At 35.8% G+C, this 23,800-nt stretch overlaps 1 protein-coding gene across 3 annotated transcripts in view; it reads left to right on the plus strand.

Annotated features, from left to right (window-relative positions):
* LOC106785749 (tyrosine-protein kinase Drl-like) overlaps positions 1 to 23,800 on the plus strand; it is a 61,005-nt gene that overhangs the window by 10,751 nt on the left and 26,454 nt on the right. For 2 of the 3 annotated variants that reach the window (XM_014746462.1, XM_014746463.1), the window contains exon 2: positions 12,843 to 12,970. The exons of the other annotated variant lie outside the window; for it this stretch is intronic. In XM_014746462.1, coding sequence (XP_014601948.1) covers positions 12,843 to 12,970 — 128 coding nt within the window. The remainder of the gene's footprint in view (positions 1 to 12,842; positions 12,971 to 23,800) is intronic. 3 annotated transcript variants of the gene reach the window in all.

Consider the following 23,800-nt stretch of genomic DNA (forward strand, 5'->3'; position numbering starts at 1 on the left):
TATAATAGTTCGTAAAACTTAATTTTACTGATATGGGGTTTCAATTCTATCGCGCGTGAAAACTACGCACATACTTTTTTCATTCCAAAAATTATTCTAATACTTTCATATATTCAATATTACTAATTTTAAAATCAAAGCACGTAATTAATGTTTAACTTTACATAATTAAATTCGGTTGATTCGAATTATTGCTATAACAATTTATTTCAGAGTTCAAGAATTATTTTCGATATACATAACACATATATTTCAACAGGAAAGCCATACAACATTTGTATGTATACGTATTTTAAATAAATGACTCTATCAAAAATATTTCTTATTTTATAATGTCGATTAAAATAGAAAAGAAAAGCACACCTCAAAAAAGATAGTTAGTCCAATCTCGTATATCATCCTTTTTCATGAGAGTTAAAGTCGATGAGAAACAGGATGAAGGACAATCCAGTCGAGTTAGGTCGAGTCAAGTCGAGTCAGTGAATGAGAAGGGGTAGGTGGTAACGAGGGAAGGATGGCGAATTGACACTCGAAGGGCCGCCATAGCGAGTAAATGGACACTTCAGTGCCACTCAAGGGCGATTAACGATCGTAGATAAAACGTAGTCGGGGTGGATGACGACGACGACGACGACGACGACAACGACGACGTCGTCAACGATGATGATGATGATAATAATGATAAGCGAGGGCGATCGAGCAGTCCTCCAGTGGCTGGCAACAAACCAGTCCACCGACAATCTCGTTTATTAATTTGCTTATTATTACGCCAATGAAATTTGCGTCCTGACTAACACGAAACTTTTTACCTCCTCTCCTTTGCTCTTTCTCATTTTCTTCCATTTTCGTTTCCTCGTTGTTTCACGAAGGCGTGTTTTACGAGCTTTGAGAGACAAAACAAAACGCCAATTAACAGATCTCATTCATTTCTGAAAAGAACTTTTATCGTTTCGTTTTTCCCCTATTTCTTCCGTATCGTGTTGTTTATACGGTTACCATTGTAAGAGGATGATACGCTTAACCCATTGCAACTTGATATCTTTTCTTTCCAACGAGTTCGATAAATGTTATGTAAAGTAATGTTATTTAACATTTGAAAGACTTTTAATTAAGACCTTTAATAAGCTTATCATCTGAAATAGAACTTTTTTTATTTTATTATTATTGCTTTAGATATAAACTCTGTACGTGAAGTTTGTTTTAATGAATTAAGCATTCGAAAAAGTGTTCAGTCAAGTAAAGTTTGAGCGCGTTCCCATAGTTTGATCAATATAATTATAAGTTATTAAATGTTACATTTTTAATATTTCATTTCTTCACGCCAGAGGGTGTTGAAATTTTCGCGAAATAAATATTTTCAAACGATTTGTTTTTGGGTTTATCGAACGAGAAGGTAGATCCGACGAATAGTTAAGAAACATTTTTTGTTCGATCACGGACGCGCGCGCGATAGGCTTGGCCTTGTATCGGCGTTCATTAATAACCAAACGTTTAGATCAATTCGACGAGTTGCAAGAGCAATTTAACATGGCGACGCGTAGAACCACGTTACGATAATTGTCGTTAATTATACTTTATACGTCGTTTTGCGGTTCCGCAGAAAAATACTATTGCGGTTCATTTTTGCAATGTTTCTTCGAGTAGATTCACTTCGTTAGGTAGATTCCTCCATAACGACTATCGGCAGTCGTCCTCTTATTTATCGATTCGATCGAATCGATCTGTAATAATTTGTCGAGCTTTCATTCGAGGATTTACAAAGAGCTCGTTTAAAAATCATTGACAATGAGTTTGAATTTTAGTAACATTTAGATATTATATATTCACATATAATATAAATTTCATTGAATTATCAAATGAATCAATAATATTTTAAAACATTGATCATTCGTGAAAAAAGAAAAAGAAAAAAAGAAAACGGTATCGACATCAAATGGATATTATTAACGAATCTCTTTCAGTAAAGATCTTGTCATGTATCTAACTGCGGCAATTGTCTCGCACGTGTAAATGAGTTTACTTTTGCTTTTTGCCTTTACATAAGAGAAGAAAGACGGTCTAGCTGGGAACGAAAGTGCTTTCGCGCGAACAAAAAGCCATATTAATTACGAACCATTCAGGATCCTTTCGGTTCGTTCATCGACGAGCGCCGACAGTATCGTCGCAGTCATAATTCCTATTAAACCTCGACGAGTCTCGCATCGACTCGAGTGCTCGCCAACCACCCTCACCTTTCTTCTTTTCTCGAATAAACGCTCTCTCTCTCTCTCTCTCTCTCTCTCCCTTTCTCACTCTATTTACTCTCACCGTCTGTGTGTTCTTTTTTTTTATTATTTCCTCTCTCATTCTCTTTCTTTTCTTCGTTCACTGTTAAAACGTTCACCCTTCTCGTCTTTTCGTTCAAACCGCCGAGTATCACCGAGAGTTGAAAGAGGATTTATAGAGTCCAGAATTGCAGAGAGATACCTCTTGGTAATGTTAGTAGTCTCGATATTATAAAATGTTGTATTCGAAGCACCAACAGCAACGTTTCCCTCGATTCTTGTCTCCTCGCCAACTATAAATCTTTTGCTGTTATACAGTCACACCACCGTGCTCAGCGATTTTTCACAAAGACAACGAGATAACACGGTTCTTATTTCGCGAATTTCGTGAAATTCGTTCGCCAGGAGAACTGTCTCGTCGTTGGCTATTGTTATCGTCTCCTCAGAGAGTCAATTAGACTCGGTATGGTCGTTGTTATACTGGCCCGTCGACATTTCCTTAACTAGATTATTAAGTACATACCTATATAAACTAATGTCTTCTTTGATCTAAGTTGGAACGTTCTTATTCCTTCCGTAATTATTATCAACTATACGTTTTCCATTTGCGATTTTTACTTCCTCAAATGTACTTTATGTATTATATTAAGAGAAAATAAGGAGGGAAATCGATAACGCGAAGTTGCGAATAACCGATCGAGTGTTGACGACATAGGGAATTGTCTTTGTCTTTGTTTTTGAGAGATAAATCGGATTCGTCGAAGAACCTGCTCGGTTAATGAAAAGCATGCAAGAATAATTGAATATTAAGAACTCTCTATACTTGGTAAAGTGTGACAAGGGAGAAACCGAAAGCGAGATCGAGAAAGATGGAGAAAGGTGGGAGAAAATGGTTTTCAGAAGAAGAATCAGTGAGCCGCGTAAAACGGGTTGCGACTGATTTTAATTAAAGGCAAACATCCCTCCAGCTCGACGACGCTCTTTCTCGGGCCACTCGGGGAAACAACGGTTCTCCGTGTCGGCCCTTCGGCACGAAAAAGACGACGGCTCTTCTTCTTTATTCTTTTTCTTTACTTTATTTTACTCTACTCTACTCTCTTTATATCTCACACCTTTTCTCGCTCTCACCTATCTATCTACCCACCATGTTTTTTCCTACCTTTTTCTTTTTTAATCTTTCCGCAAACGATCCCAACACTCTCGCAAAGGTTTCACACGATTCTACGAATACGAGGCAACTAACTGGATATCGAGCGAGACAACGTCTCCAGAAAGTGAGATGGAAAATTCGAACTATGAGAAGAAAATAATACTGACAAAGAGAACAATAGGGAAAAGTGAAGTATTAGAGAAGTAAGTTTTCACTGAGGAAAACTGACACTGGACGTGAGCGCAGATAATTTTCAACCGAAGTAGTACCGTAGGGTCTTTCTTTATCCTTTCTCTTTCTCTTCCTCACCCTCTCTTATTCTCTTACCGAGAGAATTTGCGAGAAGTAACGCCAGCTTGCTCGAACGACCCTCGGTATCCGGTTTTCTCTCTCTCTCTCTCCTCTTTCTCTTTCTCTATTTCTGTCTATCTCTTTCACCTTCCTTTTCTCCATTCACCCTTCCCTTCTCTTCTCTTCTCTTCTCTTCATCGCGCCAAGTGCAAGCATGAACACTAAATGGACCACTTTCGAAGTACACTCGTACTCAAAATTAACGCACATATATTCCGGGTTAACGTTGCAAATTAATACAATTATATATAATATTTTCTTTGCCTTATCATAAACAATCGTGTTTCTTATTAATCATAAATATGATTATTTTGATTAGATTATATTTATTTAGATACCAGTGGATATTTCTTTTCACATCTTCAATTATTTTATATCAAAGAACGGGAAATATAAGAAAGTTGGTTTCTTCGAAATTTGCCTGTAGCACTCGTCAAGTACTTTGTCGCCTTGTCGACGAAAAGAGGTGGACCTTAATGAATTACGAACGAGGGTGCAACGGAAAAGTACAAGATTAGCTTTTGACGATATTCGTCGGACGCATTTATCTTTTTTATTACAAATTCGACGAGTCAACGTGACACCGCGTGCTTTTCCTTTTTTTTTATTCCCTTTTTTTTAATTTTTCTACCACGATAAATGATTTTTCTCTTGGAATTTTATTCGACTTTAGCACATACACACATTACATATACTGGCACCCATCTGTGATAACAAGTATGTATCTTTGTACTATTTGGCGATAAGTGATCCAGATAAAACGCCTACGTGGAGGAATAAAAATTCAAGGTCGTTTCGTTATTTTATTTTTAGAATACTTTATATTATACCGACGCGACGAAAAAAATAGGTTAATCATAATGGTACTTTTATTGTTAGATAAAAATCATTAAAAGATTAGAGATCAAAGAAATCTTTATTGTCTTAAAAACAAAAATTTAGATAAGTCGGATTAAATTTCTCAAGGGAGAGAGAGAGAGAGAGATACAAAATTTCAATTTAATTATCTATTTGAAATAATTTTTTAATTTCCCGAGTAAAAGGTACATTTAATTAATTCGAATAATATCAGATTTGTTTCTATCCATTTTCTGTGTTCTTCAACGAATATAAAAGCATTGTATTTGTTTGATAAATTATATTAACTAAAGGAAATTATACGTCGATCTGGTCGTCGCGTTGAAATAATCACATTTCTGAAGGACACCTTTTGAAATAGTACTCTTGGTAATGCAAGAGAGAGTCGGACAAGTATGGATACAAAAGATGATATGCCAAATGTTCTATGTGTGGCTTATATGCGAGTTATATAAGTATTATATACGTACATAAATACATGCGGAAATGGAAAAGTAAGCGAAGGAAATAGTGAAAATGCGGTAGCGTCGGTTTCTACAGTTAATTCGACTAAAAGCTGGAATGCGAAGCCGGCTAAATCGAGTTAATCCAAACAAAAGTATTAGCTATAGATAGGTAGTAGTCTATACGAGTAGAAGAAAATATCTAAAGGGTGACCCATTTTAATTTATTAACGAAAAACTTGGAATATATTATCTCGGAGAGAATATCTAAGAAAAAAAAAACAAAATGCGATAGGAAGAAAATCTTTATATTATTTATATTTTCTTTTTCAATTACATATATATACTTTTATCTACAGATATACATTTATTAATGAAAATAAATCGGTTAGTATATTATATGGGATGCTTGTGGACGGGAATGGTATCCGGTAAAATACATAGATCCCTGCGAAATAGCAAAAGTTTCTACCTAACGAAAATAAAGTATGAAGGTAATGGTGCGGTTAGGAACGAACGCACACGGTGGATATTCGTAGCATCATAGACAGGCCAGGCGGCGCACATACACACAGGTACATTGGAATATTGGGATTTCCGATAGCCAGGGGATTCGAAGTAACTGCTTTAAGCGTTTCGAGAATCTTCGATAGCTACTCGAGATACGGTTAAACGGGGAAACTTATCCCGACTCATCGAGAGCAAAAGGCGGGGATGCCAATATTGGTTCGTCGAATCGAGAAACATATCTTGGAAACGTGAACGATACGAAACTAGGCGTGCTTCTACGACCGAAAATGCTCCATTTACGAATGGATAAACAAAGGGCGAAGTAAGCTACAAGGGAAACGATCGGAGAACACTCCAGAGACACGAAAAGATTCAAGATTTGTCGTAGTATAAACCTTGCGAATATCGCCGTAGCCTTTTTTCTCCTTCTGTCTAATTTTATTTTTTTCTTTTATCAAGTTTTCTTCTTCAATCTAACATGAGTGATAAATTTTAAGACACGATAATCAAGATTTATGATAATAAACGAAAGTACGGATGGAAGTATAGACGAAATTTTATGTTGATAATCGTTTGGCATTGACAGGTACAGAAAGAAAAAAAGGGAGACGCTAAGGGCCGTGCCTATAGGTAGGCCTATATAGATAGATACTAAGAGTACAAGCTGGAAGATTAAACGTCTCATTTTATCTGCTTCGCTAAACATTTTCCTCTGCCTTCGATGAACGTCGTCGATTTTCGAGACGTTCAAATTTCCGGTTCACTCGATCGTACCCCCGGGGCGCCAACTCCTACCCATTCCTACTACCAGGATGTGTTTCCTACAGGATGTTGTATCCTTAATGTGTTTACCTTAGCTCCTGACCCCGATCGAAATCTCCGGGAACTTCCATGGTTTGCGTTCCTTTCCCTTTCCTCTGTCCCTTCTTCCTTTTCTTATTCTTCTTCTTCTTATTCTGTTTTCAGTATCTATTTCGTGTTCGAGAACATCGAACTCATGCTGAGTTGCCTGTAATCTCGCTTACGAAAATATATCGCGCGAATGTATTTTCTACGCTTGATCTATCATAGTTGATTTTATCAATAACAATTACTCTTGTTAGATACGCATTAAAATAAATATAAATAAATATATTAACAAGCGATCGCGTATCCTACGAAAGTTAATTTTATTTCGACAACAAAAATAGCTGCTTTTTGCAAAACAATTAACGTTGATCGATATTTAGATACGATTATTAATCGTAAAGCATTTATGCACGAAATTATATGATTAAGGTATATGTAATTTAGTTCGAATATAAATTATTTTGCATAGAACGATATCGATGAATGCGCGAAAACTCGTATTTTATATTTAGAAAAATTGTATTGACACACGAGATCGCGTAGAAATTAGCGATTTTACAATGAGTCAAATTTAACATGACTCTCGCAATTAACGGAAAATTCAATTAGCAAAGTAAGCGCGTGTAGAGAAAGCGCTTGTTAGAACAATGTTACGTAATGCCTACGCATTACTATACTCTCGAAACTCGCGAACAACGCGCGCGCGCGCGAGCGTTACATTACAAATTCAATTTGACATCGCATCAGACTGCGATACAATGTCGATCCCTATGCTAATTCGATCTCGCTATGAGAGTTGAACTCAACGGGGATGAGATTTCCCTTCTGTCTCTTCTCTTCCCACCCCCACCTCTCTATTTCACTCTCTGTCTTTCTCTTTTGTCGATTTCACGTGTTGAACTTTAACTAGATCGAAGAGATAATGTTCCCTGACTGTTTACACGCACATATACATATACGATATATATGTCATATAACTTTAGTTAGTTAGAAAAGTATTAGAATCGAGAGATGGGGATGAAAAAAGATAAATAACTGTTAAACTCGATAAAGCTTTATCAACTGATTAAACGTTATTGGAGAGAATGATCTGTTCTTCTCACTCTCTCGTTCTCTCTTTAAATGTTACGTACACGTTATAGGCAGTTGTTTTTTGTAATCTTTCGACAAAGAACATTAAATGATACAACGAAAGCTCGGATGCAGCGCGTTGATGCAAAGTAAATGAACGAACGCGAGATAATTCTTTCGGTCGTACGATAAGAGATGACGAGGGTAAAAAAGGAAAAAAAATGATAGGGAGAGAGAGTGTGGGTGGGTGGGGGTGGGGGAGAGCTCCATTTATAATCCCTCGGATAAAAGCTCGGTAGAGACGTTCATAGCGGGGGTTTTCAGAATTAACGTAAACAAAAGCGAAACGAGTTGGTGCACGAGGGTAAAGGGGGTGAAGAGATCAAACGTTCCGTTCGCCAACACACCGGTGACGCATCGTACGCGTTCGCTCAGATTCTCGTTAACGTGAAAGTACTCTTCTCTCGTCCTCCTCTCTCGTTCTATCTATTTGTATTTGTTTATTTATTCGTCATCATTCTTTTTTCTCCTCTTGTTATTCTTTTTTCTTTTTTTATTTTTTTTGGACGCGCGCTCGGTCGCAAAAAGCACACTCGTCGTGCGTAACCGATCTCAAAACCATTTCAAATTTTTTTTCTAAAATGTATTCTACAAAGTATTACGAATTTTGGTAAACTCTGTTTTTTGTTTTTTATTTTTTTTTTCAGTTCGATAAATGATATTTTACGTGTATATGCGATATGCTACCATGCTACGTAGCAAGTTCTTTTTTAATAATATTATAATTCATAGTTAACGAGTTAACTCGCATGATTATTTTATTTATCATATTATTCTTACTAATTCTTCTAATTGAACTTTTATTATGATATTTATCATGAAAAAAAAATAGCGAACAAAGTTGTATTCGAAAATATACTTTATTCCTGAACGAAGGAATAATAACGCTATAATAGAAAATCGATTATACGCGTTTAATGAAAAATCGGTGATGAAAAGTATATTTATTTTGTTTAGAAGATTTAGTAATCGATGTTACGGTTGGAGAGAGGTTTACTCGATGAAATTCGAGAGGAGTAATGCGTTTATGGACGTTCCACTGGCACACCCAAAGCAACATTAGCGGTCTTCTGCAGCGACCAACAACGATGGTCGAAGACCCGTCCTAACACCCATCCGCCCGTCTGTTCATATGCCAGACACGATTTTCTACTTAGCAGGAGTCGGTCTAGTCCGACCACTGAACTCTCGCCTTGGAGAGGTACACATAACCCATCTTCCTATAGCCTGGTTGGTGTAGGGTCTTCGGTACCCATCCCCCAAGTTCCTCTTCACTTGTCTCATGGGAATATCTCGGAAAACGGGACACCCTTTTTTCTCTCTTCCTTTTCTTCTTTCTCATTTCTTCCTTTGGCATTCTACGCAAGTAAATTGATAGATCGGTCCGCGACTTACGTAGCCGAGTGTTTTTCAGAGATATGCTCGGCCTTGATGGATACGATCGTGATTCCTCTCGCGAGAATGCTATTTGCAAAATTTCGCACAAAGAGAGAGGACCCCCTCCACCTATTTTCTACTCTTCAAAATACGAATTGATTAGTCTCCTCGAAGATTTTTTTTTTTTTTTATATATTTTTACTGTCACGTTTCCTAATGAAATAGTTGAAACACGTCAAAAAGTTTTCGAAATATCTTCTTTCGGATATACCTGATCAAATTTAAAAGCCGTTTTGTAGATGTAAAAGGGTAGTAAAAGAAAGAAGAAGAAGAAGCAGTGGATTAGTACGGTTTAGTCGAGGACGACGAAACCTTACGAGGTTTTATATCGCCCTGTAACAGGATTACGTTCATTTGTTGCACCAGTGGAACCATCTTAGCATTACGGAACTTAATCCCAGCCGAAGTTAGCCGGTCCACAGACTTTTACCTCTCTTGGGATCATCCAAGATTTATCTCGTGGATATATATATATATATTTTTTCTTCATTCCGTTGGAACCAACCTCATATCGCGAACGAGTTCCTCCCTATCGTCTTACTTTTTCCGTTAGTTTTTTGTGACCAATCCTTTCCTACGATTCCCCGTGGACCGTCCAAGTTATTACATAAATAGTTATTTAGATTCCACTTGTGGTAAATTATATCTTAATTATAATTTTAATCAATCACACCCATAAAAGGATATTAATTTATTTTTCTGAAAGAATATGATAAAACGTATATTTTATATTTATATTGTTATTCAGGATGGCGAATAATATTGGAAATAATACAATAATGGATTGAAATATTATGGGTAATAGTTTCGTAACTTTTCCAATTTTTCCAGCAATAAATTTATTTCAATATAGCTGCTTCTTTTTAAAGGGTTTTATATTACCTGTCCAACTTTAATTCATACTACTGCAAAATGAATCTTTAATAGCATTTACTCGGTAACAAATACCACCACTTGATGTGCCATTAAACTTTGAATAATTGTTAATTACATATTTCATTTGATAAATTACACACTGAGTAAACATTTTTAGCGTTAGTATTATTGCGTTCGTGAAAAATGAATGGCGTTTAACATTGTGAAACGAAAATAGGATCGATATCGAAATTTGAGGTGCGTCAGGGTCGCGTCAGGGTTTCTATAGAATTGTGTGGGATTGTGAGATAGACGAGGCTCGTAATTAACAAGGGTGAAAATGTCTCGAGGTAAGCGGAAATTAATTTGTTTCTCGCGATGCCTTCGCTTAAAGCTCAGAGTGAATAAAGAGGGTAGGGATCTTATCGTTTTCTTTGCTCCTTCGTGTTTGTCTTTCTTCTGGAAGACTACGAACTATGGAGTAGAAAGTTTCTTAATCTTCTTAACGTTTCCCTTAACGCTAAACTTCCCTTTTGCCATCGTCTTATAACTATCGACATGAGTATTCGAGACACGCTTAAGCGTGTACCCTTTTTTTTATTTCTTTTTTTATGTAGATAACAACACTACATAACAAAATAACACTTTGTTGCTCTTACAAGTAATATTGTATTATTTTCCAAGTATGTTCGATTAATTCTGAGATTCGAAATTATCATAAATATAATATTTATTTGTTAAGAAGCGGGAAAGCGGACACTAATGTATGTAGGTAACATATATATATATATATAGTAACGTGAAAGCAGAGAGGAAAATTAATAGCGACCCGTTGTTTCTACGGCGAAGCGTGAAATAGAAATTGCAGTCACGGAGAGATCATACGAAATGGCGGAAGCAGACGGAAACTTTAGATTGCTCCTCTAAAGTTTCGTCACGCGAGAAAACCGATGCGACATCGACGAGGCTTAAACAGTTCGAGTTTCGAATGACGAACGTCATTCGCGTGAAGACATTTGCGACTTAATAAATGGATGTGTCTACTCTTCGCTTCATCGACAACTTTTTTACACCAGTTTAAAACAGCAAATCGTTGCTTTTATTAAAGTACTCTTTACTTATTTTTTTCCATTTACTTTCAATTAAAGATATACCAAGAGAATAGAGAAATTTATATATAACACATTTTTTAATATCGATATCAAATACGAAGTAAACTTTTTCCATCGTATTTTTATCAAATGTTTTTATCAAATTTCAACTCGAACTGTGAATATTAAAGACAAATTATTATAAGTATATTATGTATCTTGGCTTCTTTATATTTACATACAAAATTATTTATCTATGGTTGAGGAAGAAAGAAGCGAAATATTTAAGTCTGTATCCATATATATATATGCACCAAGGGCCTACTTTGAAAAACGTTCGTGCGAGAGGACGTTATACGAGAGATTTGTTTCAACGAGATATGCTCGACCAAAAACTACAAGTATTTGTTCTTATTTTCCTCTAAGTCTCTCTCTCTCTTTCTCTCTCGGTCTCAAGAGATATACATATGAAAGATATACGCGTATATATGTACATATGTATATTTCAAATCGGAATATTTTACATCGTCAAAAACGTCTTATCGTGGTATCATGAAGAGAAAACGTTGTCACGGTTATGTCGTCGCATATGTTTCTTACATATTTGTAATATACGTCTAAGTAAAGCACAGGTAAACCTATATACATGCTAGATATTTTTATATTTGTATATATAAATATATTTATTAGAGGAAACATCTCTGGATATCGTTCACGAACTAGATATCGAATTGCGTAGTCATACGTGAAGATAGACACAAATGACGCTGAGATCGAGCTGAGGAAATTCTGACCTTATTCGTTTTATCTATCTGCGGAATTTTCAAGGGTGGAAAGAAATGTTGGGAATGTCTACTATGATAGTAGATAAAAACGTGTAGTATTCGCGTACAAGTAGCTCTCAAATTCACGAAAAAGGGATTTTAAAGACGATGATCCACGTACACCACCATGGGAAAGATCCTACGAAGGAAGGAAGAAAATAAATATGAAATAGATACGGAAATATTTTAGTTTTTCTTTACTCTCTTTCTCTCTCTCTCTTTCTTTTTACTTGTCTAATTCTTAGCCTTTCTTTTTATTCATTACGTGTAGTAAAATTTAACAAACCGTATAACATCTCGAATGAAAGATTTATACAAAAATATTTCTTTTATTCGAGATATGATAAAATACGTTGAATTCAATTAGAAATTAACGAAGGTTCCAATACTTTTGCAATATAAATTCAAGTTGAATATTAAAACGAAGTAGTTTCTCTAGTGTCATGATTTGTTTTAATGGCTTGTATATATTATTTTTCTCGTAGATTTGAAATTGAAAATCTCTCTGCCGAATATCCATGATATTTCGTGCGTTGGGTAACTCTTCCAGATATACAATTTCACGATCCGTTAAACGCGATGATAATAACCATCAGTAGTTGCTTTTTACGATATGTAGGAAGAAAAGAAATGATGTTCGAAATGTTAGATTTAGGTGATATCCTTCTACAATATTATTATATAGACACAGACAAATAGAAAAAGTATAGGAAAATACTTGAAAGTTGCATTAAGTCTCGTACAAGTATAATAATAATAAATTATGTTTTTTTGTTACAAATAAAATGATTTTAGACAAGTTTGAATTATGCACCCTGCTGGTCATCGTCCTTTTAAACGTATGTACCTTGGTAAGGGGTGCACGTGGCATAGTTCGTGATAGGTCGTTTTTCTTTTGCTAAAGAAGTAAGATTAGTAGTAGTAGTAGTAGTAACGGTAGGGAAAAGTTAGTCGATAGAAAGAAGAAGAACTTTGCCCTCGCATCGGCCATCGGCCATTGCCCATCGGCCACCGGCCTATGCCTTTTTCATAATTGATCGTCCGATCGATATCCGTTCTCTGGCATATTTTGCTTTCAGGACTCGAGGCAGAATTATACTACGTCAGAGAGGGGGTGGTCAACGCGTACGCCATGAATTTTGTCGTTCCGGTGCCAGCGAATATAGCAGATCTTGAATTTTCCTGGCAGAGTCTAGCCGGCCACCCGGTATGTACGCATGGATTTTTTTTTCATTATTCTTTCCCCTTTCGATGTATCTTGTCAAACTTTATCGTCCAGGACAAAAGGAATGCTCTTAAGAAATACTTTTTCCATTATAGGCTCGAACAGAATAATGAACAAGGTGAAAAAAATAAATGTCGATGACCTATGTAAAGTTAACAATTAAAATATAAATATTTAAAGTACGATCGTCGGCCAATGTGTTTTACAAAATCACCATTATTTATTTTAGATTATAGGTATATTGTGGTATATTCAAATTATTCTTATTATACGTCATTAACATTATTCATATAACGTACTAACGTTTTACGCTAGATCATTTAAAAAAGTTAAAGTAAGTGTTATTGTATACACCGTTACGAATACACATGTTTTAATAGATACGCGCATACATAGAAATGTTAAAATATTCGCTTGGTCAGTTGAATCAAATGAAGAGAGATAATGGTGGTCCTTTAAGTGTTAAGTCATGGTATGCTCGTTTAAATGTACGCTACTATATACTCATACATATGTAGATATATGTATATACGTAGAGAAACGCGTATAGAGGGCTCTAAGGCATTGTCATGGTAGTTTAGCAAGAGGGTGTTCGACGAAAGAGAGAGGGTGGAGACCTCGGTCGAGGACTATATCAATACTCTATCAATATGAAATACAAACAAGCGATGAGAGAGTGGCAGTCCGTGCCTCGATTTTACTTTCCCCCTTTAGTCACCAAGGAAACCGAACTCACCCAATAAAACACTCCAACCACCTCCTGACAAGGAAGTCATGAGTTACGCGGTTCTCTTTTTTTTCTTCTTTCAAATTCTAATCATTTTTGGATACTCTGACCCTGACATAAAACCTGACATTCGCCACAAACGTACATATAAAAATAATTGCGACAATTATTCGTTATTCGATATAAATTGAAAAAAATTTCATTGCGAATTTTTACGATTATGGAATAATGTCGCGATCGTCTTATAAATTTACACGCAAGTATAGGAATGTAAAGTGTAAAAATCTGGAGGTAGGATTGAATGACGAGGAAAATGCAAGGACGCGTATCTGTATGCGATTTTCGTATACGACCGAATGCACCGACGTTTCTCAATAATTTCATTCGCCTTTGAACGGCACAATTTGCATCCCATTATGAATCCGATTGTTTCCTACCGTGTCGAGCTAATAAAAAAAAAATGTTTCAATTCGTCGAGTCGAATCCTTGAAAATCTATCGTTCGCGAATTTCTCTTTAATAAATGTTCCATCAAATTTTACAATTATATTTCATGTCAATGAGCAAATGTTGAAACGTTTTATTGAAACATTATAAATCGTAATAATAATAATAATAATTAATAGCGATTATATAAAATAAACCAACAAACGAAGCTCGTAACAATACGTGTACAATATATTACCATTTACAAATATATTGCCTATTTTGTTTGGATTAACATAAAATGTGCATAAATATTATATATTTATTGTGACAGGAAAATAGGAAACTGAATGTCCCTCGACGTCATCAAGCTCGTTTGAACTCTTCGAGTATTAATGCAGGAAATTAAAATAACGCGTATCATTTTTCAAACGACAAATTGTAAAATATATAGTAACCAGCGTGTATTTCGGAAGAGTTCCTAATAAACGCACGTAAGTTACCTTTAATTTATTCGCATTTCTTGCTTATCATTTGTTTCCATTAATTTTTCAATTTTTAACTCGGATTGTCTCAATTAATAAACGAGTTGGCCGAAGGTTACATGATTTAAATAATTAAAAGTTTGTTAGTTATATCTAATTAACTGGTGCCGAATAATAAGGTCATAAAGTTAACTAAAAATTTAGAAAACACTGTCATACAGGCTCCGGCAAATGGAATATATTCGTTAAATAATAAAACAGATATATTCGGTGTAATTATACCATAATATAATCATACTATTGATTAAACTAAATTTAACTAATGTTTGTACGTAAAATATGGTATACAATTGTCATGAATAATCACGTACCTATATATGTATTGTATAATACGTGACATATAATCCTTAAATCCTTGAAAATCGTCGAATATCGTTCGTTCCATAGCACATAGATACAGAATATTGTAAAAATTGGAAATATCTAATAAGCAAATACATTACGTATTAAAATATTGCCAGATAAACCAACTTGTCACGGAGAAAATTTATCGAAATTGATATACAAATAGGCAAATCAAATTGGAGTGTGGATGAGATTTGCCAGCGTGGAACTATATATCTGATAGTTGGACGTGTCCATTCGCGTAACAGGGTCGCAACCCCAATTACACATGCCGTATCGTTTGTCTATCCGTTCATCTCTGTTCACGAAAACTTCTTGTCGCGTGTGGTAATTTACGTTCCATCCGTACCCTCCGCAATGTCTGACTCACCATTGCTGTTTCTCCTTGTTGTTATCTTTCTCTTCTTATCGATAAAGACAATCTCGAATAATCTTGTTATGTATTGATAATCTGGTCATCTATACAAGTCGTTCGATGCTTCCGTGAACAACAATTTATTATTTTTCTTTTATTCCGACTTAATTCCGAACAGTTTGATTTTACGAGATATTCCAATTTTTAGAGTACGCCAACAAATATAATACTTTTATACATTTAATTATTCTGTTTATCAAATGATAAAGTTAACGTAATCAAAAGTTGTAGATATAATTATAATATATAGATAGTTTTTAACTATATACGAGGCGCAAATATTTGTAATGTTGTTTTATACAATCATTTACTCTGTTATTTCTTGATTCTTTTAGACTTTACTTAACAGAGTTTCCCAGCTGATGGAAATTACCAAAATATTTTCTTTATTTTTAATGATATGCAATATGTTTGAGATAACTTTGATTGGTGGAAAGAGTAGCGTAAAAAGAAACCTTTTTTTTGTTGACGCAATTATCGAATAGCGTCACGAATCAATGACGCTCGTGAATCAAGTAAGGCTTGTTTATCTTACAATTTTATTCGCTACAAGATACAATATAACAAAATACACGCTTTGAAACAAAATCCATAAAAGACGACCTTAGAAGAAAATGTTTTTCTCCACGACATATATCTTTCTTTTATATCAAAGTATGTCTCATAAAGAATTTTCATATGATTAAAAATGAAGGAAACTAGTTACGTGAAACATCCTCTATATACGAATATGAAATACAATATATTCTATATACACGTTTAATAATTTTCCCATAGAATAGAATTGGTTGAAACTATGAGGATTACAGTTACTCGAGATTAGTCGTTGAAAATGGTCTCGTTTCACGAACTTCCCTTGTCAGGTTCGAATCGAGACTGTTCGTCCGATTGTCCCAATTATCCTGACGTTCAATCTAACCGAAATCGAAGGGTATAAGATCTGTTCGGGTGATCGGGTAACGTCGAATTGACGATAAGACGAGGGGTTGCGTCAGGGTTGGGTCCCTTCCCTTTTTTCCTCTGCTAACGTAGATAGGGACTCGTGTATGCCCTATTGCTGCTCCTAGATACCAATAATATCCTTTTTTTCTTTCGTTGGAACGAAAGTACGCCCCATCGAGTTCTCATCGGCCTCGAGAGACCGACGGTATTACAAGTAATTGTCGCCTTAGGCTACCCGACCATCCACCCCTGTCATATTCACCCCATTTTACACAACTTCCAACTTTCTCTTCTCCTGGTTTTACTATTCGCGGAGAACGGTGTTAACAATAAAATGGGGGAGAAGGAAGTGCGGAGAAGCTTTCGCTTAACAAGTGGATGATTCATAAATCATCCCGAATTCATGTTTATTTAGTTTATTGCAAAACGTTTCAACTCTGATTAATAGTAAATTGAATCAATTACTATTTCGTCATCGTTGTTGTTGTTGTTGTTCTATTAAATATTTTTTTTTCTCTCCTTTATCTTCGATTATTTTCTTTTTATATAATTAACCTAAAGCATCCTAATATAAGAATTTTAGGTCAAACGCAATCTTTACTCTTTATCCACAAATGCATCGATCTTTCATGACGTCCTAGTTCTTGTTCTTTTCACTCTCTTATTACGAACCGAACAGACTAGTAGGAGAAACAGAAATGTTCTTTTCTCGAATCCTTCGATTTCTTTAATCTTTCCTACGTCAAAAGGTCAAAGGATCATAAGGATACAATCATGACGATTGTCGACAGAGACGAAGTGTAATTATAAAAATATAGAAAGGACCGTGTTAGAAGAAGATTGTCCTAGAAAAGCTCGTAAAAGATAAAAGGAACAACAAATATAAATGAAGATATCAGTAATCTACAAAATATTTTCAGTCTATTGCTGTCATCTAAATATAATCATCAGATAACCTTTTTTTCATATCTATATGTGGGAAGAAAATAATAATAATAATAATATAGAAAAATCCGTTCGATTGTTGGCTCATTCATTAAGAATTTATAACCTGCCGTCGTACTCGACGCGTATGAATGTGCCGAAATACTTGATCTACGATATTTCATGTTGATAGTTGCGCGCGTATAACCGTCGATTACCGCGGCTGCCGTTAATTAATTAAATTGCGGCCGTAAATAATCGATCGTATTTTCGTGAATGTTGGCAAATGGTAGGAGCAGCGGCAAAATTGTTGTCGAAATCGTAACGATGGTCATTGACGTTTACAAACGATTACGATATTATAACTCTTCTCTTTGATATCTTTATCGTATTATTTTTATTACTATCCAATACGATAATATTTTAAATGAAATCACGTACTTTCAGATTATGATTTTATTCAGAAAAAAAACAAAAATCGTTATTCGATTGACTCTGGATCGATCGAGAATTAAATTCAAAGCTTTTTTTCTCTTCTCGTTGAATATTTTTTTGTATCATAAAAGAACATATAGATCAATATGGGTTCGTCGAAAGAGTCAACATTTCCTTCCTCGCGTTGTATAGAAAAGTAATTAGAAATATCTAGCTTATACTTTATGAAATAAATGAGATACGATTAAAAAGGATATAACGTTTTGATATTTCTAATATTTAACGATAAATAAAGCAAAAGAGGACATATTAAATATGTATCGCAATCAGTAATTATTTGAATAAGAAATAAGAAAACATAGGGCTTACTAATGGTATTAATATCGTTTGGCGAAGGGGGTGGTGGAATTAATTGGAAATTCAACGAGATCACGATCGTTGATGCGAACCGATTAATGCTCGGTACGTTTTCGATAATCCTGTAGGATGGTAGGTGGAGGGAAGGAAGGCAGAGGGCAGGTGATGTGTGCTCGCGTAGGGGCACCACTGACGCCCTTCGTGGCTTCCGTATGGTAAGTCCTGTGAGATAACAGCCTCGTGTTTCGGATAACAGGGAATATCAGCCGCAGGGACATCCGACACCCCGAGTCTACGTGTCGCTCCCCTCGGACCACCGATGAACGCGCCTCCCATGGATTATGCGACATAATCGTCCGTAACCCGAGACCGGACTCGTGTAATTTCTCCGAAAATATATTTTCCACGCGCCTCCTTCCCTCCTCCTTTCCTCCTCCTTTCCTCCTCCTTTCCTCCCCGAGATATGTCATCCTTTCTTCTCGCCGTCCTCCCTTATCTCGAGACGTTATTATTATTATTATTATGATCTTTCTCTCTCGACGTAGTTAAACATACAAATTGAATATAATTTTTACAATTATTATTAGTAATAAGAGTAAAAAAAGTGTTTAGGCCAAGTAGCATTTCAAAGATGGATCAAACGGATATCAAGAATGATTCGAAAGCGTTGAATAAAGAAAAAGAATTTAACGATAAAGTTGAAATTTAATAATATTTCAAAATAAAATACGATCGGCATAATCTCCGATAAAGCTGGAAGACTCGGTACAGGGCAGCGTCACGTAAGTTGCGCTTTTCGTAGCTTAACTTCCTCGTAGAAAAGCGACCGTTCCTGAGAGTATGAGGCCTTAAGGTACGAACGTGGTTTGCGTTTAAACTGGAAATTTTGTATATGCTGCATAATACGACCTTATTATGTTAAGGTATACGAGAGACTACACGACGAAAGATAGAGACAGAGTGAGAGAGATAGAGAGAGAGAGAGAGAGAAATAGAATAAGAGAGAAACAGGCCCTTCCTAGAGGGTGCATGCATAATAGAACACTGCTACCTTAGTCTTCCTCTCTCTCTTTCTCTCGTATCCTGTCTGTTACGTCCTATCTATCCTTTTCTCTCGATTGGAGTTAAACTTTGGCCAACTCACGTTGTTGATTTTGGTTGAATAGTCTCAATCTTCTATTGTATAATGTGAAATCGTAATTTTTTATTCGATTCTAGTCATTTCGTTTCTATTCTTCTATTTTGTTGATATATATGTATATATAATCATTGATCGAGATTAATTATAATATTCGGAATATATAATAAAAGTAAATTTTTCAAAGCAGTAACTTAATCAATTTCTAGTCGGTTTAGAAAGATGTAAAATTACATTTTTATGCATACGTTGGATTACTCTTTTCTTTCTCTCTTGATGTCTCTCTCTCTCTCTCTCTCTCTCTCTCTCTCTCTTTCTCTTTCTTTCTTTCACTTTCGTCGTGGCCTTCATCGTCGAGGTACGTGGCGTTGACGTTTTAATAATTTCATTTGCCACGTCAAGGGCCTCGGCATTTCCGCGCGAAACTTTGCGAGCTATTTTCCATGGAAAAGAGCGAAACAACCCAGTCTACTTACCACTACACAACCACTACCACTCGTGGCCTGCTTACGTTGCTAGCAGAGATTCAATTTTAACTCGTTGAATTGCATGCTCCTGCTACGAAACAGCTCGGAACGGGATAACCACGACGACTAATTTCTTTGCTTACCGAGGAATATAAAACTTTTTCAACGATCGAGCTTGGCTCGAAGAAGAAATGAGAGAGAAAGAGGGGAAGAAAATAAAAGCAAGAACATTTTGACTCTGTACGGTATTAAAAAGACGTAGTAGAAGAAGAAGAAGATAGTAAAAGCGTTGTAGTGTGGAAATAAAACGTAAGAGCGTAAGATGTTGAGACGGGTTCAACCTTTTTAACGTTGCCCCGAGAACGGCTTTGATAATCTTTAACGGCCTCTTATTAAAAAACGATCATTAAAAAGGAGTCAGGTACGGGTTATTGTAACGCGAGAAAAACACGCCTACCTGTTCGTAAAGTGTTTCCATTATTTTCTCTTTTTTGTGTACACCCTTCCTTCCCTCTTCCCCTCCCCGCTCGCCGACCTCCGCCACAATTTTCCATCCTTTCTGTACTTTCTTCGGTCTCACATGAAAAAAGTATCTGCGAGAATAGCCTGTGCTTCTTTCATGTTCCTTATTTTTTCTTCTTTTCCTCTTCCTTTTATTTCTTTTTTTTGTTCCTTCACTATCAGACTATATACTCTTCTACCGTATACGTTTTTAAGAGAGATGCGTTTATAAAATTATTAAAATGCTTTAAACTATTGTTGCGTTTGTAAATCTTTTTTCGCACAAAGGTGATGTAACAAATTTCATTATATTATAAACCGTAACTTGTTCGTTTATATGCATTGATAAGCGAATATTATTTTACAGATAAAAGATTATATTGAATATATATATGTTACCGTCGAAGTCGGAAATCAGTCAATGCTAGTAATTCCTCGGCATTGCTATTAATGCAAAGAGAAAAATCATTCGACGGATGATTGAACACAATATATCACAAACATACTATGCACTATAGGCAAACATATAACGATTGTTAGAAAAACCATGTTACTTGCTGAAATCCCGGACACTTGTTAAAGTCGATCGAGCTTCGGGCGAGAAGAAGAAAGTTACAAGACACGTGGATACTCGTTTAACGTAGCTTACCTATAAATTCCTTTCATCTCGGCAGCATGGAAGAGACGCTGGCAAAGTTCTCTATAGAAAACTCTTAGATTACGTCATTAATTTTGCGAAAGTCCGTGTGTTGGGGGTCCCTCATGGAAAGTGAGCAAGCAAGAGAGAAAGGAAAAGAGGCCGTGGAGATTATATCGTGAATGGAAGCGTTAGTACTGGCTGGCATTGAGCGATCGTCTCATCTTCCTTGCGAAAAGTTAGATGAGGAAATTTGTCCTTGCGATAGGTTCCCTCATAGTTGCTGAACTCGTACACGTTTACTCTAATACTATCAACGCCGCGAAAAAAAAGAACGGACGACGAATAGATAGAATCCTTCGTTCGGAATTTGCTTGTTTGTTTTTGTTTTTTTTTTTCATCAATCTATTATTATATTTCGAGGATATCGATGTGTTACTTTGAAACGAAAGAGATAGTAGAGAAGATTTGTGGAAATATTTAAGAGGAAGCTATGACTTAGATTAAGAGGAACAACCGGCCAAATCCTCTGGGAATTAATATCTCGAGTGAGTAAGAACTCGAGCGGGGAACCACTTCGATGATCGTCGGAGTGGTAATAAACGACTAAAGATTAAATACGTCCTAGATGGTTATCCGTTCCTTGTCTTCGCCTTTGTCCGACGCATTATCTTAATCCTTTTGTGTTAATCGTTAGTAGAACATGGTGAGATGAATCAAGAGATACATTGTTTACAAAAACTTACCAACGCGCGCAATGTATCGCTTAATCAAATTTAATCGTATTATAATATCTTGTCGTAGTGGCAAAAACTTGACAAATTATTTTGCTAAAACAAATGACAAAAGCTCGTTTATGGCGTTAAAGAGAGAAACTTAAGAGGGTCTCGTCTTTAATAAAATCAAGGAAAAAAGAAAAGGATGAAAGTTTAATGTCCCGTTTTCACAGTAGACTTGTTCTATAGTAGATCTTAAAAGAAAATTCTCTCTCTCTCTCTCTCTCTGGAAAAGGCAGAGATCGGCTTACAATTTCTGTCGAGGTGATAGTCGCGTTGTCGAGTTCTCGTAAGTTTGGGTGTCGTCTAACCAGCGAAGCATAATTACAGACTCTCCCTTCAAGAACGAAGAAGCGTCGCATTTTCGAAACGAAAGGAGTTGAGATCTTTAACGTCTGCTCACACTTCTTCTTCTCTACGCGCGTTAGAACAGCTCGTCGAAGAAACGAGCATGGAACAACGCTCGTAGGAAAGTCGGGATCAGACGGTCATTTATCAAATGTAGAATTAGGGACATCTGTCCGTTCTGGAAGCTCGCCAAATTGAGTACCCACCTTTTACAACCGACACACAGCTCTCCTAAATCCCAAAAACAAAGCCCAAAATAGAAGATGTTGTTTGATTTTATTGAAAATTAGTATTCGAGGGTTTTTTTTAGATCGCTGATTAAGAATCGGGTATTATTTCAAAAACAAACAAGCTAGAAAAAAAAATTTGTTTTATACACTTTGCATATTAAAAATGATAATATATTTACAAAACAGAACAAATTGCTAATGCCATGAAATGATGATACGTCTTATTGCAATCTATTGTACGTTAAAGAGATCGATAATCGTTCAATGGAATTTCGTATTTTTAATTGACGAAAAGTCTCATTAACGTAGAAATTCAATTTCTTGATGAAACAGAATAAAGGAATAAAATGATGGTACTCGAATGGAATCAATTCTTTGAACTATTTTAAGGGACTAACTTAAAAGCGATTGCCTACTTCGTACATGTCGAGTATCATCGAGTCGAACCAGCTAGGATAGCTTGCTAATGATTTATCGCTATAATGGACAAATGATAGGAGTGAGATGTCGCTCTAATGCTAACACACGTAGACGCCTAACAACCGTCTGATAGATGCGTGCTAAGCGAGGCAAAACAGCTTGCGTGGTGTCGAGTTAATCGATGAAATTCACGCACCGTTATCGCCAAATTTCAACGTGACTCAAAACTCGATTGCTTATGGAAAACTCGTTTGATTTATATAACAATCCAATATAATCTCTGATGTCAAATTAGACAAAAGATAAGAACGAACATTTTCTTTCTCTTCAGTTGTTTTTTAATATCTCTATTTTCGTTTTTCAAATGAAACATGTAGTTTTATCAAAATTAAAAGAAAAAAATAGATGATCTATAAAAAGTTTAACATCCGGATAAAAGTAAAAAGTAGAATGGAGCATAAAAACAAAGTATAATCGAATGGTATCGTAAAGAAATAGGATATCTGAGAAAAGTGAGTATCTGATCAAAATAGGGTGTTAGAATGTTGCGACTTTAAACGTAGGTATCGCGAATAGTGTGCGAACGTAGGTATAAGGTAGAAGGTCGGGATCAGAGGCTCGTTTATCAAGTCCCTGGATTCCGGACGTCTGCCTTGTGTCCCGCAGGATGAATTTATCGGTTTTATAATTAAGAGTAGCTAGCAATACCTGCCGAGTAACTCGTTGGTAATTTATTTCTATGTATATATATATGTATATCTATGTATATATATATATATATATATATACATTTTACTCTTTCTCTCCCCTTCTTTTTTTCTGTTTCTCTTAGCGGTACTTTCCATGCTTCCCTCAGAAATAACCATCTTCGTAAAACTTTATCCTCTCATCCCTATTCTCGTACTTTGAACACAAACGAAGCTCTCTTTCAACGAGAATAACGGACGGTAGTTTGCTTTGTTCTAAATTCTAACTAAGATTCCACAGTGTAGATTGATGGAACAGAACTCTCGTGGTTTTGTATCGTTGTATTCGAGTCGGGGCAACCGAAAGTTGTTAGATATACCTACGTACACAAGAGGCAACGTCCTAACGAGCATGTAATTACAATGAAACGATTGAGCTCTATACGACGCTCAGGGAAATCCAGGTAATTATTACGAATTATAGCGGAAACCGA

This window comes from Polistes canadensis, unplaced genomic scaffold (genome assembly GCF_001313835.1).
Source record: "Polistes canadensis isolate GaletaPanama2010 unplaced genomic scaffold, ASM131383v1 scaffold_55, whole genome shotgun sequence".
NCBI classification, from domain to species: domain Eukaryota; kingdom Metazoa; phylum Arthropoda; class Insecta; order Hymenoptera; family Vespidae; genus Polistes; species Polistes canadensis.